At 36.3% G+C, this 14,533-nt stretch overlaps 1 protein-coding gene across 3 annotated transcripts in view; it reads left to right on the top strand.

The window, feature by feature from the left end:
- HSF2 (heat shock transcription factor 2) overlaps positions 1-13,741 on the top strand; it is a 38,569-nt gene extending 24,828 nt beyond the window's left edge. Inside the window, exons 7-13 of one of the 3 annotated variants that reach the window (XM_002714792.5) lie at positions 289-376; positions 2,171-2,319; positions 2,754-2,993; positions 3,904-4,009; positions 8,482-8,535; positions 11,462-11,546; positions 12,722-13,741. In XM_002714792.5, coding sequence (XP_002714838.1) covers positions 289-376; positions 2,171-2,319; positions 2,754-2,993; positions 3,904-4,009; positions 8,482-8,535; positions 11,462-11,546; positions 12,722-13,017 — 1,018 coding nt within the window. In that variant the 3' untranslated portion in view covers positions 13,018-13,741. The remainder of the gene's footprint in view (positions 1-288; positions 377-2,170; positions 2,320-2,753; positions 2,994-3,903; positions 4,010-8,481; positions 8,536-11,461; positions 11,547-12,721) is intronic. The other 2 variants (XR_007923196.2, XM_002714793.5) reach the window with 2 other exon arrangements.
- Positions 13,742-14,533: the final 792 nt, after the last annotated feature.

Below are 14,533 nucleotides of genomic sequence, written 5' to 3'. Positions count from 1 at the left end.
GCTATTGCAGCCGTTTGAGGAGTGAACTAGCGGTTGGAAAATCTCACCCTGTCACTGTGCCTGTCAAATATATAAGGAAATCTTTAAAAATAAATAAATAATAGTCCTAGATGGGCTTAACTTCCAGTTTCTATTCTTAAGGTATATCATTATAAAGACTTAATTGTATGGCCTTACTGAAACTTTTAATTATTGAAGTGAATTTATACTTGAATAAATTATTGGAAGCAGTTAAATTTCTTGTATGTTTGCTTCACTGAACTGCATGAATATTCTTCTGATTTTCAGGCCTCTACTGCTAAACACTAATGGAGCCCCAAAGAAGAATCTGTTTCAGCATATAGTCAAAGAACCAACTGATAATCACCATCACAAAGTAATTTTTTTTTAAATTAGTTTCTTTTACATTTATTGTCTTAAACTAAATTTTTATGGTAATATTGAATTTAAAAAAGCTCAGTGAATAATAATCCCAGTGCTCATCCCCCAGCTTTATTAAATCATTGCAAATATAGTCCCAGTTGCCTGCTGCCCGGTTTGTTTCTCCTCCTGTCTCCCTGTCTTTTTTCCCTAGAGGTAGTCATTATATTGAATCAATATTTACCATTACTGTATCCATTTTGTATGTGTGACTCTAGGAATAATATTTGGTATTATTTTCTATATATCTGAACTTTCTATAGATAATACTATTTTAAATGTATCACTTTGCAGTATGACATTTTTACTTGTCATTGCTCTTGTTATTTACTAGAGATTTCATTAATTTATTTCAGTGCCATAAAATAATTTAACATGATGTAATTATGATAGTGTGATGTAATTAGCATTCTTTCATTGTTATTTTCTTTCCAGCTTTTATGATAAATATGCATTGACTAGAATACTTTTTTATTCTGACAATTATAAAGTATTTTTGTTTACCTTCAGTTTTTGTCACAGATTAATTTTTCATATTTATATGCAGTTACAAACTAGTTCAGAGTCCAGACTTTTATTGTCTCATAAGTATTATTACTTTCAAATTTTTGCATTCTATATATTGCTTGAGATTTATAACAGAAGTGTCAAATTATTTTTCTCTGATAGATCAAATTCTACATCTGATTTCCGTTTGTGTTTGTAAATCATTAAGTATACTTATTTTTTAGGATTGAAGACTTAAATATTTAAGTGAATGAATATTTTTTAATTTAACTGCATTTATACATTTTAAAGTACATCATTGCTTTCTGTATTACTAGTCTTGAAATTATATATTTTTGAATTATGATAATGATATTCAGTTGCTTTAAAGAGTTGAACTTTTTTTTAATTAATGTAGTTCTGGCCTGAATACAGTTGTATTTTAATTTAAAAAATTGCTAAAAAAATCAGGCTGACATTTAACTATGAAATTGTTGACTTTTTTTTTCTCTTTTAGTGATTAAAGAGTAAAACATTTCAAAGCAGAGTAGCTTACATGAATTAAATTCCCATCAGCATAGTGGTCTAGTTATTTCTGGTTATGCTTAAGATTTCTGGTGAAGTTCTATGACTTTTAACTGTCTAGGTATAAAAAATACTTTCAAATTTGAAGATCTTAGTATTCTTAGGCATGCCATATTCAGTATCCCTTACTATAAAATTAATAAGTAGAGGCCAGCACTATGGTATAACAGGTAAAGCCACCACTTTCGGTGCTGGCAATCCCATGTGTGTGCTGGTTCAGGTCTGGGATGTTCCATTTCCAATCCAGCTCCCTGCTAATGTGCTTGAGAAAGCAGCATACAATGTCATAAATGCTTGGGCTCCTGCACCCTTGTGTGAGACCTGGAAAAAGCTCCTGCCTGCTGGCTTTGACCTGGCCTGGTTCCAGCGGTTGTAGCCGTTTGGGGAGTGAACCAACAGATGGAAGATCTCTCTCTTTCTCTTTCTCTCTGTCCCTGTCTGTCTGTAACTCTGCCTGTCAAATAAATAAAGTAGAAAATAGAATGCAGAGAATATACCTCATATGAGTTGGTGGTGCTAACACCAGTTAATACGTAAGTCCCATGAGGGCAGAAGACAGGCCTGTTCTGCTTACCATTGTAGCCCTATGATTTAGTAAATGATAGATGCCCTGTTGTGAAATGATATGTTGTTTTGTTGATTTTGGTTTTTAGATACATTTTTCTCCTTCACTATTTAGGTTCCACACAGTAGGACTGAAGGCTTAAAGCCAAGAGAGCGGATTTCAGATGATATCATTATTTATGATGTTACTGATGATAATGCAGATGAAGAAAATATCCCAGTTATTCCAGAAACTAATGAGGATGTTATTTCTGATCCTTCCAGGTAAGGAGTTTGTGAGATAAATGTTTATGAAAATATTGGTCATTTTTCTTTGTAAAAAGCTAAATTTGTAAATTTTTTCTTTGTAAATGAATTAAAGCACTGTTGTTAAACATATTTATTCCATTTTTAATTATTAAACTAAATAGTTATAATTAAGCCAAGTTATTCAGCCAGGTAAAGCCATCCCTACTCTTTCCCCTTGAGCAAAGAAGTAATGAGAATTATTTGATGTTTTTATTTTAGAGTTAAATACTTTTCATTTTTTTTTGTGGTCATTTATATATGAAGTGTCAATATTTTTGATTAAGTGACCTACCTAAGAAATGAAAAATGTGGTTGGAAGGAGAGTTTCCATTGAGACTGAGTAAATACAGTAGATGTATTGAGTTTGTCTGAAATGTAATGGATTCTTCTTTCTCATGTCACTAATCTAGCTGTAATCAGTACCCTGATATTGTCATTGTTGAAGATGACAATGAAGATGAATATGCGCCTGTCATTCAGAGTGGAGAGCAGAGTGAACAAGCCAGAGAATCTGTGAGTTCAGGCAGTGATGGCACTAGCCCTCTCATGTCTAGTGCCATCCAGCTAAATGGCTCATCTAGTCTGACCACAGAAGATCCTGTAACCATGATGGATTCCATCTTGAATGATAACATCAATCTTTTGGGAAAGTGAGTACTCATCTAAATGTGTCTAAAATTAATTTTGCTTTATTCACTTCACATTCTGCTTCTCTTTGAGTGATATTCCTTTTCATTGCTGAACCTGTGTATCCTCTCTTGGTCAGGATTGAGCTATGTAATAAAAGGAATTTAATCATCCCAAGAATAGTCTTGGAATTTTCCTGGCAGTTCCTTGGATTTCTTTAATAAAATACTTGTTTTGAGTGTCCATAAGGTGCTTGTTATTTTGTGTATTTCTGTTTGTGTCAGCACTGTGAAATAATATAATGCCTCCTAAGGAACTTAATAGCATAAAGAAAACTGGTAGTTAATAGTAATATAAATGATGAGATTAAGCTCTTTTTTAAAAAAGATTTATTTATTTATTTAAAAGAATTAAAGAGAGGGAGGGAGAGACATACGGAGAGAACTTCCATCTGGTTTATTCCCCAAGTGGCTGCAATGGCTAGGGTTGGGCCAGGCCAAAGGCAGGAGCCAGAGGCTTCATCTGGGTGTCCCGTGGTGAGTGCAGGGGTCCAGGGACTTAAGTCATCCTCTGCTGCTTTCCCAGGCACCTTAACATGGAGCTGGATTGGAAGTGAAGCAGCCAGGACTCAAACGCATGTCCATATAGGATGCTGGCACTGTGCCACAGCGCCACCCTAAGATTAAACATTTTATAATAGTATAGAAGAAAAAGATAAATTAGGCTATTTTGTTGCAGAACCTTTTTTCAGGAAATACAAAGTTTTCTGTAAAGGATATGAGTTCAGATTTTCAAGCATCTCAAATTCTGACTACGTTCTTGAGAACTGGTAAAGAGTTAGTAATAACTAGGAATATTTTGCTTAGCAAGGTTGCAAATGGTGATTAACAAAACCTAATATTTGATCCTTTTATGAAATCTTTTGTTTCTTAGGGTTGAACTGTTGGATTATCTTGACAGTATTGATTGCAGTTTGGAGGACTTCCAAGCCATGCTCTCAGGAAGACAGTTTAGCATAGACCCAGATCTACTGGTTGATGTAGGTACTTTGTCTAATATTTGCTGTACTGGTAATTTACTTATGTATAATATTTAAATATCAATACAGCTTTTTTGAATTTTGATTTTTTAAATGAATGTTTTTATTTATCAAAAAGAGTGAAACATTGATTTGGAACATTGAAGGAGTGTGATGACTGCTTGCCTCTGAGTGGCAGTTCAGTTAATCGCCTCAGAATAGCATACAATTCTGTTTAATATTCATGTTAATTCTAGGTCTTGTCTGGACTTGTTGCTTTGTTATGTTTTGCTCCAGAATAAATTGTTACTGAATAGAGATCCCTGGAAATTAGTTGTAGCCAGGAAACAGCATAGAGATACTTTCTGATACTTTGAGAATTAGCATATTTCACTCAAATTTTTTTTACGTATGCTATTTTTAATAGTTTCATATCTCCTAGGTCCTATGTTTTCCCTACTCCAGTTACCACCATCATCTCTATAAACTTAACTAATATTATCTGGACTTAAATCCTTATTTACCATTTCTGGCACTTACCACCTTTCCTGCTGTCTTCCCTCTTGTACTTGCTGCTCCATCCTTCCTTACCTAAAGTTTCCTAGATGGTCTGTTCCCACCCAGATGAATCTTGTTCTTATCTCTTTTATTCTGAAAAGTTTTGTTGCCCCTCTGTTTATTTCCTGCCTTATAATGTAATGCAGGTTCTCTCACATGAAAGAGATTCTATAGCCTTTTATTTTTATTATTTATTTGAGAGGTAGAGTTACAGACTGTGAGAGGGAGAGACAGAAAGGTTTTCCTTCTGTTGGTTCACTCCCCAAATGGCCACGACGGCCAGAGCTGCGCCTGTCTGAAGCCAGGAGCCAGGAGCCTCCTTCCGGTCTCCCATGTGGGTGCAGGGGCCCAAGGACTTGGGCCATCTTCTGCTTTCCCAGGCCATAGCAGAGAGCTGGACTGGAAGAGGAGCAGCCAGGAGTAGAACTGGCACCCATATGGGATGCTGGCGTTGCAGGTGGAGGATTAACCTTTTGCGCCACACACTGGCCCCAGACATTCTGTAGTCTTAATCCTTTTAAGGGCCTCTCAGTGAGCCAAAAAGGCATTTGTACCTTCATACTCTTCAATCTCATTTCATTAGTTTTTTTATCTTACTTGTCTACTTCTCGTCAATCTTTGTCAGATGGATGGATTTCACTTTTGAAAGATTTTCTTTCGATGCTGACCTTTGTTAATCATTTTAAGTAAAGTGAGCATTCATGTTGATGACATACTTCAACTTGTTAACAATAAACTGACAGCCTTCCTTGATTCAATTAACCCCTTGTCCCTACTCTGAATCCAGGAAACTTTCAGGGTATCTGTTCTTTAGATCATTAAGAATTAATTAAAATCTCATAATCCTGGCCACCTATCAATCGTTTCAGTCTTCAGCTAGACCATTTTAACTTTGGAATGTTTAATGCGCTTAATCTGTCCTGAAGACCTTACCTAGCCAACTGCTCCCTATTCACAGAGAATAATTGACTGTGCCCTGGTTCTCCTATAAGCCATATCCTGTTTTGGAGAAAGTGCTTCTGCTCTAAAGCAAATTGTGGTCCTGTCCTCTGCCTCTCTATTTCTTTTCTATTTTTTCTATCTAAATAACAAGTATTTTTTCTCTCTGTCTCTCTCTCACACTGTCTACCTCTGTCAAAAAAAAAAAAAAAGTATTTTGACCTCTTGCTCTTCTCCTTACCCTTCTGTTTCTCTAACTCCTTCACTATAAAACTTTAGAAATAAATACCCATCTCTTTTTTATTCATTTTCTTTTGAAACCCTGTATTTTCTTGCTTGATACTCTGATCCTATGTTACCTCCATTGTCTTGGTTTTTTCATACTAAGTAGACTATGTGTGACTTTTTGTCTTAATCCATTGAGCTAGTGGAAGGGGATTTTGAATTAGATCTAGGTTCCATTTTGGCTCATGTTATTAACTTCCTAGCATGTTATTAACTTTGGAAAAGATAACCTCTCTTGCCCAGTTCTCCATCTGTTAAATGTGGCTAATGCGTAATACGGAGGGCTGTTGCAGGAATTCTAAATAGTTCACACTGTTGTTATTCTATAATAGAAGGTTTTTTTTGTTGATTTTGGAGGCACTGTACTCTTTGCTAACGTGTCTAACCATTCTGTTTTCTTTAATAGCTGTGTTTTTTCCTGCTGTCTCCTACTTCTGGACATTCACCAAAGCACCAAATCTTTTTTCCCCTTAATTTTTTGACCTCCTTCTCTCTCTCTTGTCTTTTTCAATTCCTCCTCTGTTTAGTGATTTTTGGTTAGCAGGTTTGTGCTGAAATTTGTATCTAGCTTTTAATATTTCTTTTAGTCTTTTTTTTTTTTTTTTTTTTTTTTTTTTTTTTTTTTGGTGTATTTGAAAGACAGAGTTACAGAGAACCAGAGCCAGAGAAAGAGGTCTTCCATCCACTGATTCACTCCCTAAGTGGCCACTATGGCCAGAGCTGAGCTGATCCAAAGCCAGGAGTAGGGAGCTTCTATCCAGGTCTCCCACGTGAGTGCAGGGACCCAAACACTTGGGCCATCCTCTACTGTTTTCCCAGGCCATAGTAGAGAGCTGGATTGGAAGTAGAGCAGTTGACACGTGAACTGGCACCCATATGGGATGCTGGCACTGCAGGCGGAGGCTTTACCCGCTATGCCACAGCACTGGCTCCAGCTTTTAACATTTTTAAAGGTAAAATTTAATTCTGATCCTGTTCCTTTGGAGTTGTCATTTAGATATTGCCTTAGATTACTTAATTCATGCTTTGCTTTGTTTCTTAAAGTAGCAACCCTTTTTGATAAATATGTGTATAAGTGTATTGAAGAGTTCATAGCTTTTCCGTGCAGAGTTCAATCCTGAGTAACCTGGAGTGGAGTCATCTGGGAGAGGTTTGGTCTTAGAATTCTGCGGCTATGTCAGTTCCTCATCTATGATAGAGCTTTTCTGCATAACACTATATGTCTGCTGAGAATATATGTAAAATATCCCTGAGGCAATGAGTGAGTAAGGGAACACAGGAAGAGAGGAGCACCATCCTCAAAATCTAGTTAAGTCCTCTGAGACTTTAACAAGATGAACTAGCAGAAATTAGTAATCACGTGTAACTGTGTCCTCTTCAAGGAATCAATAGGTGATATAAGAGGAGAAGGAGGATATCAAAAGGAAAGGAAGATCTAGAAATAAATATTTATAAGGCTACCATGAAATGTGGAACTTTAAGGAGAGGAATCATTGTCTAGAGAGTGGAGGACTCTATTTTTGGCTTGATTGGGTTTCTTTCCATCCTGTGAACCACTTGATTTTCATAATATGCTAACTGAATGACTACTTTGTAGTCATTTCTCAAGGCTTTCATTGTCAATAGGATGTGCCCTCATCAACTGACTGGCCTTGCTCTACTTTTTTGTATATAATTTGCTTTTCAACTTAGAACTTCTACACTATTTGGAATGGTCTAACCCATTCGTAAAACATTCCCTATCTTTTCTGTTGTTGCTGATACTGTACTGATGAACTTTTCCCTCCATCCTCTCCTTTCCCAAGTTCTAGTCATTCTCCAGGGACTAGTACACATCACATAACTTTATCAGGCTCTTTTTGTTTCATTGTGTGTTTCTGTGTGTGCTTTCCTACCTTCTAATTTTCTTGATTTCTTAGTACTTTGCAGGCCCAATATCTTTTTACTGTATTTTATCGGAACCTGTGTTGCTATTTGATGTTGTCTTATCTGGCCTTTTAGATTGTAAGCTCCTGGAGAGCAGGAATAGCATCTTCACCTTGTATTCTTCATGATGTCATTATTTCTTAAATGCTCAGTAACTCCCTGTGGCATGGATGACTTTGAAGTCTTAAACTAAAGCTGTGTCTATACACTGGCTAGACTAAGGATTGCAGTAAGTGGTGGTGTTAGCATTTACAGCTTCAGATGAGATAAAAGAACCAACAAGTAGATGAGCAGTTTTGTCAGGGATTCTGTTTAAGATGTGGTTAACAGCCCCTGTCACAGAGTAGATTCTATAGAAATTTTTCATGTGATTAGCATGTATTTAGAGACTTTGTGTCAGGGCATGTTACTCAGTGTTAGATGTCAGGTAAGGACAAAGGCATGTGGAGAAAAAAAATAAAGGAAATTAAATTGAATAGAGAGTAATGGAAAGTGAAGATAAGGAGAAACCACTATTTATCGCAAGTGGTTTACCTCACTGTTTGATAGAGAAAATCTTACAACATGAAATTTCATCTAATGCACGGGCTAACTTGCTCTGCTTTTGTTTATTTGTTTTTCTTTCTGCTTTCCTGGTTTCCTCTTCCAAACTGGTTTTATTGTGTTAAAACTTCCAAGTGTAGGAGCTTCATCTCTTCACCCAACGTGGTTGTATAAAAATTTTGAACACACAATTTCTTTTTAATATTTTTTAAACTTATCATCTTTCTTGTTTGGTCTTTCAGCTTTTCACTAGTTCTGTGCAGATGAATCCCACAGATTACATCAATAATACAAAAGTAAGTTTTAATTCATGTTGCTCAGGACCCATAGCTGTAAAAATCTGAAAAAAGTCCTAGAAAGTAGAAGGCAATATCACTCCCAATTTAAAAAAGCATTTTATATTCTGAGCTAATATGTGTGATCAAGATAGTAAAAGTCTAGATGAAGAATTAGCTGGTTATGGGTGCATCATTGCCCAATTCTACTGGCATTTGTGGGATTAAGAACCAGTATAAAATTGGTTTCTTCTGGTGCTGGGAGATCAACTGACTAAACTTGGCATGTTCAGGTATGTCACTGAAATAAATTATTAAAATAATATGTTTTATATGCTGCAGTATACATTTTTATTCCTTGTATAAATAACATTTTTATTGAAAATTTACTCATACCCATATCCTTTAAATTCCTAATTTTATTAGCATTTAGTAAAAACTCAAGAGTTTATGCTAATTGGAGGGAAGGAGAGTTGGAACAGTGATGCATGGAGTTAGAATTTTTTTTCTTTTTTAAGTAATACGAATTTTTGTTAAAATTTTAACTTATAGAGCTCTAGTTGGGCTTACCAAGTTTTGACAAGATTCTTTCTAATTTTTAATGAGTAGTAAGAACAATTCAAGTTGTCAGAGCAAATGTTTATAATTTTGTTACTTTGTGTAGCTTATTGCTCAAATAAGTATATACTCCACTTATCTCATATTTATAGCAAATTATTAGTAACCCTTGTTTTCTGTTGAATACAATGGCAAATCAAGTCCAAATTAGTGAAATCAGAATTTTGATTCTTGTTTTTTGTAGTCTAAAATGGGCACATCTCAAATAAATATGAGTGATTAGGGTGAGAGGGTTGACTTTTCCTCACTGTTGACTTGGCATCAGGAGAGCCTGACTAGATTTTCTACATTTTTCAGAGTTAGGGTAGCTGAAAGTTTAAGGAACTTAAGAATTTTTGAATTAGCAACATGATTATACACTTAATATTGGGTGATTTATATCGAGGTTGGCATAATTTTTCTTAGAAAGGTCTGCTAGTAAATATTTTTGGTTTTGCAGGCCCACTGCTTTCTTATTATAACTATCCAGTTCTGCTGTTGTAGTGCAAAAGCAGATAGTGCATAAAAATCTTCAGCTGTGTTCTAGTGAAACTTTATTTACAGACAGGCAATATGCTGAATTTGGCATGTGGACTTTAGTTTGGATAATATAAGATTATGTGGACCACTCAGCTCTGTGTAAATATAATCATACTATTAATTGTAGAAGACCTTGAATTTGTATGTTAAGACTTATATGTTCATTTAGTGAATTTGCTTTATTGTTTACTTATTGCTAGACATTGTGTCCTCTTTATTCTTGGATCATCTTATTTCAGAAACCAATAACTTGAATACACTTTTTAGAAACAGCAGTCAAACCATCAAATTACGTACTGTTCTGTAATGCTGTGGAAAAATTAGAAACTCATTGTTACCATTCTGAATCCAGATTAATGTTTTCAAATAATTGTCATTTCCTCAGTCATTCCATTTTGCTCATGACATGGATTATAACACTTTGCTCTTAAGTCAGGACGCCTTATACTCCTCAGTACACAATTAAGTGGCCACTGCTCATGACTAACAATTTGCCTGGTAAATGAAATCCATGTTATCCTGCTTCTCATGTCTTAAAGTAACAACAGTGAGGTCCTTGGGAAATACCTATTTTAGAAAGTGTTAAGATTTAGATGAGATTGCACTGTTTATGTGTATATTGTGAATACTAAATGAAATATTTTAATATAACTTTTGGAAGTCTTTAAGTTCTTACTGTATCTTGATGCCATTATCTCCTCTGAATCCTAGAAACTTGCACTCTTCATTTTATGATGACTATTGGGAATTATAGGAATTAGTATACAGATTTTATTATACCATATATACTTTATCTAGATGCAGGTATTTGGGACTTATAGCTATTCAGGAGAAATTATGACACTCTGCACCTCAGAGTTTGAACATTATCGAAATAAGCACTGAAGAACTTAACAACATTAAAGATTTAACTCCCCTACCATAATCAGATGTAAGGAGAAAAGACAGTGATTGAAAGAGGTGTTTTAAATGATAGAAAACAATTGAAAGAGCCACAAGAAGGACAAGAAGACACACCATACCAGCTTTCAGGCTTCTAAGGATAAGGATAAATAGTTTTAAGGACAATACTGTGTCCTCCTGACATACTATAAATATGTTTGGCTTGTGCTAAATACTGTGTTTATTAGTGAAGAAAAATGTGTAATACATTTTTAAATCAAAATGTTAAAATGAATTTAATTGCTTAAAGAGTTAATCGTCTCTCAATTAGCATTTTTTTAAAAAAAGATTTATTTGAAAGGCAGAGTTTACAGAGAGAGAAGGAGAGATCTTCCATCGCTGGTTCACTCTCCAAATGGCCGCAGTGGCCAGAGCTGGGCTGGTCAGGAGCCAGGAGCTTCTTCCCGGTATCCCATGTGGGTGCAGGGGCCCAAAGGACTTGGGGCCATTTTCTGCTACTTTACCAGGCTACATTAGCGGAGAGCTGGAGTAGCCAGGACTTGAATCGGCGCCCGGATGGGATGCCAGCATCGCAGGCGGCTTCATTGGCTACACCATAACTCCAGCCCCTTCAATTAACATTTTTAAACCAGTTGTCTTTGATTCATTTCAATCTTAGACTCTTGACAAATTCTGTGTATACTATTGAAATACAACCCTCCTTTTAACACTGTAATCCCAGTTGAGATTCCTTGATGACAACAAAAGTGTTCTTATCCAGTCTTGTTCTACTTAAATCTTTTTCTAGTTCATCTTTCCATTTTTTCCCTTCCTATATATTTCAGGTAACATACCAATATTTACATATTATATTAATTTTTTTATATTTTCAGGAACTTACATGAAACAAATTTTTTTTTTCTTTTAGTCTGAGAATAAAGGATTAGAAACTACCAAGAACAACGTAGTTCAGCAAGTTTCGGAAGAGGGAAGAAAATCTAAATCCAAACCAGGTAGGTATAACTGTAATATTAGTTTCTGCAGGTTTTTTTACGAGTCACACATAGAAACTAATGCAAGTCAAGAGAATATGTAATAATTGAATACAGAATATACTGGCTTCATTTTTTTTTTTAAAGATTATTTATTTGAAAGTCAGAGTTACACAGAGAGAAGAGAGGCAGAGAGAGAGAGGTCTTCCATCCAATGGTTCACTTCCCAATTGGCCACAATGGCCAGAGCTGTGCCAGTCTGAAGCCAGGAGCCAGGAACTTCCTCTGGGTCTCCCACAAAGGTGCAGGGGCCCAAGGACCTGGAGCCATCTTCCACTGCTTTCCCAGGCCATAGCAGAGAGCTGGATCGGAAGTGGAGCAGCCAGGTCTCAAACCGGCGCCCATATGGGATGCCAGCGCTTCAGGCCAGGGCATTAACCCACTGCACCACAGCACCAGCCCCAATATGCTGGCTTCATTTCCATGCACAAAGTCTCAAGGTTCTAACATATAGAAAAAATTGAATTGGTGAAATAATGGTTCTTAAATTCATGGAGTTATTTTTTTTCCTTCTTATTTTTTCCGTTTTAATGTTTGGAGATAAGAATGAACTTCCTTTCTTTTTTTTTTTTTTTTTTTAATATTTATTTGTGAGGCAGAAAGAGTGAGAGGGAGACAGAGATGGACAGAGCTCTCCTGTCTGCTGGTACACTCCCCAGCTCTAGCTGGGTTAGGCAGAAGCCCGGATCCAGGTACTCAATCTAGGTCTTCCATATGATTGACAGAACCTAATCTCTTGAGCTATCACCATTGCCTCCCAAGTTCTGAGTTGATAGGAATCTGGATTCAGGAGGCAGAACCAGGATTCAAACCAGGCACTCATATAGGATGTCATGGTACACTAACTGTTATCTTAATCGTTAGGGTGAATGCTCATTTCTTAAGTGTTGAGTAAAGGACTAACTATCTGACTTGAACATTTTAAAGTTTACTGACACACAGTATCACGTCATTTCTTGTTTGGCTATATAAAATGTGATTTTATATATATGTATATATATATACACACACACAAATATACACAATATATATATATACATACACACAGGATATATATGTATCCTGTTTCCATTTTTCTGTCTTTAGTTTAAACTCTGTATAAGCTGGTGATAAAATGTTTTTTCTGATTTTTATAGATAAGCAGCTTATCCAGTACACTGCCTTTCCACTTCTTGCATTCCTTGATGGGAACCCTGCTTCTGCTGTTGAACAGGGAAGTACAACAGCATCATCAGAAGTTATGTCCTCTGTAGATAAACCCATAGAAGTTGATGAGCTTCTGGATAGTAGCCTGGACCAAGAACCAACCCAAAGTAAGCTTGTTCGCCTGGAGCCATTGACTGAGGCTGAAGCTAGTGAAGCTACACTGTTTTATTTATGTGAACTTGCTCCTGCACCTCTGGATAGTGATATGCCACTTTTAGATAGCTAAATCCTCAAGAAGTGGACTCTACTTGTATATATTCATCAAAATGATGAACTATTTATTTTAAAGTATCATTTGGTACTTTTTTTTTTTTTTGTAAATTGCTTTGTTTTGTTCAATCAGATACTGTGGAATAAAAGCACCTTTTGCTTTTCTCACTAGCCACACACTCTTGCAAAGCTTTCAGATGTTATTCTGCTGCGTAGGTATACAAGATTTAATGCACATTATTGCGTATCTTCAAGTTGGATTCAAATGTCCGTTTTTTCCAATTGTAGTTAATTGGAATTTTTTTCACAAAATATCCATTAACCCCAGTTCAACTTTTGTTTGTTTTATTTGTTTGATGCAGTCTGTTTGCATTCAGTGGAAATCACTAGAACTGAATGGTAGAACTCCTAAAGCTTTCTCTATTCCAGTTACTTTTATTAATATTTTTCACTTGGTTTATTTTAAAACTGGGAACATAAAGTGCCTGTATCTTGTAAAACTTCATGTGTCTCTAGGCTCAGAGAAGTTCATTTATGTTCAGAGAATTTCATTTATGTTTGTAAGGGAAGGCAAAGTGTACACAGTACTTACTGTCATGGTTTCAGCTCCATATACATTGAAAGAAGGTGGGCATGGGATGGAGTCAACCCTATCCACTTAGTTGGACTAGTTTTAAGTTCAAGTTTGTGTTTTTTTGAACCATATTCTTTAGTAAAATAAATATGAATGTTGAATACTAGTGTCTGTTATGTTCCTTCTTTGGAGCTGATACCTACAAGAAATAATTTTTCTGTTTGATAGGAAGCAGGTGGCTACTGACCCTTTAAAAATAAAATGGGGACAGCATTACGGTGTAGCTGGTAAAGCCGCTATCTGCAACGCGGGCTCCCGTATGGGTGCCAGGTTGGGTCCCTGCTGCTCCACTTCCAATCCAGCTCCCTGATAATGGCCTGGGGAAAGCCATAGAGGATGCCCAAGTGTTTGAGCCCCCACTACCCACATGGGAGACCTGATGAAGCTCCTATCTTCAGCTTGGCCCAGCCCTGGCCATTTGGGCAGTGAACCAGTGGATAAGAGATTGGTCTTTGTGTCTCTTCCTCTCTTTGTAACTCTTTCAACTAAATAAATTAATCTTTAGAAAAAAAATTACTTCAAGAGGCAGGGTGAAAAAGAGGGAGAGACACAGAACTTCCATCTGGTTCTCTCCTCAAATGCCCACAATAGCCAAGGCTGGACCAAGCCAAAACCAGGAACCCAGAGCCCCAGCTGGGTCTCCCACATGGGTGGCAGCAGGGACCCAAGTACCTGGGCCATCATCCACTGCCTTCTCAGGTGCATAAGCAGGAAGCTGGATTGGAAGCATAGTATCTGGGACTTCAACTGGCACTGCAGTATGGGATATGAGCATTATAAGTGGTGGCTTAACCCAGTGCACCACAACTGTTCTACTATTTTTAATATGAATGACCCCAAGATCTTTGTGCCTTTTCTCAAAAAATAAACCAAATATTTCAATAAGGAGAGGAGATAT

The sequence above is a fragment of the Oryctolagus cuniculus genome, chromosome 5, assembly GCF_964237555.1.
Source record: "Oryctolagus cuniculus chromosome 5, mOryCun1.1, whole genome shotgun sequence".
Lineage (NCBI taxonomy): Eukaryota > Metazoa > Chordata > Mammalia > Lagomorpha > Leporidae > Oryctolagus > Oryctolagus cuniculus.
This window is presented reverse-complemented; position numbering and strand designations above follow the sequence as displayed.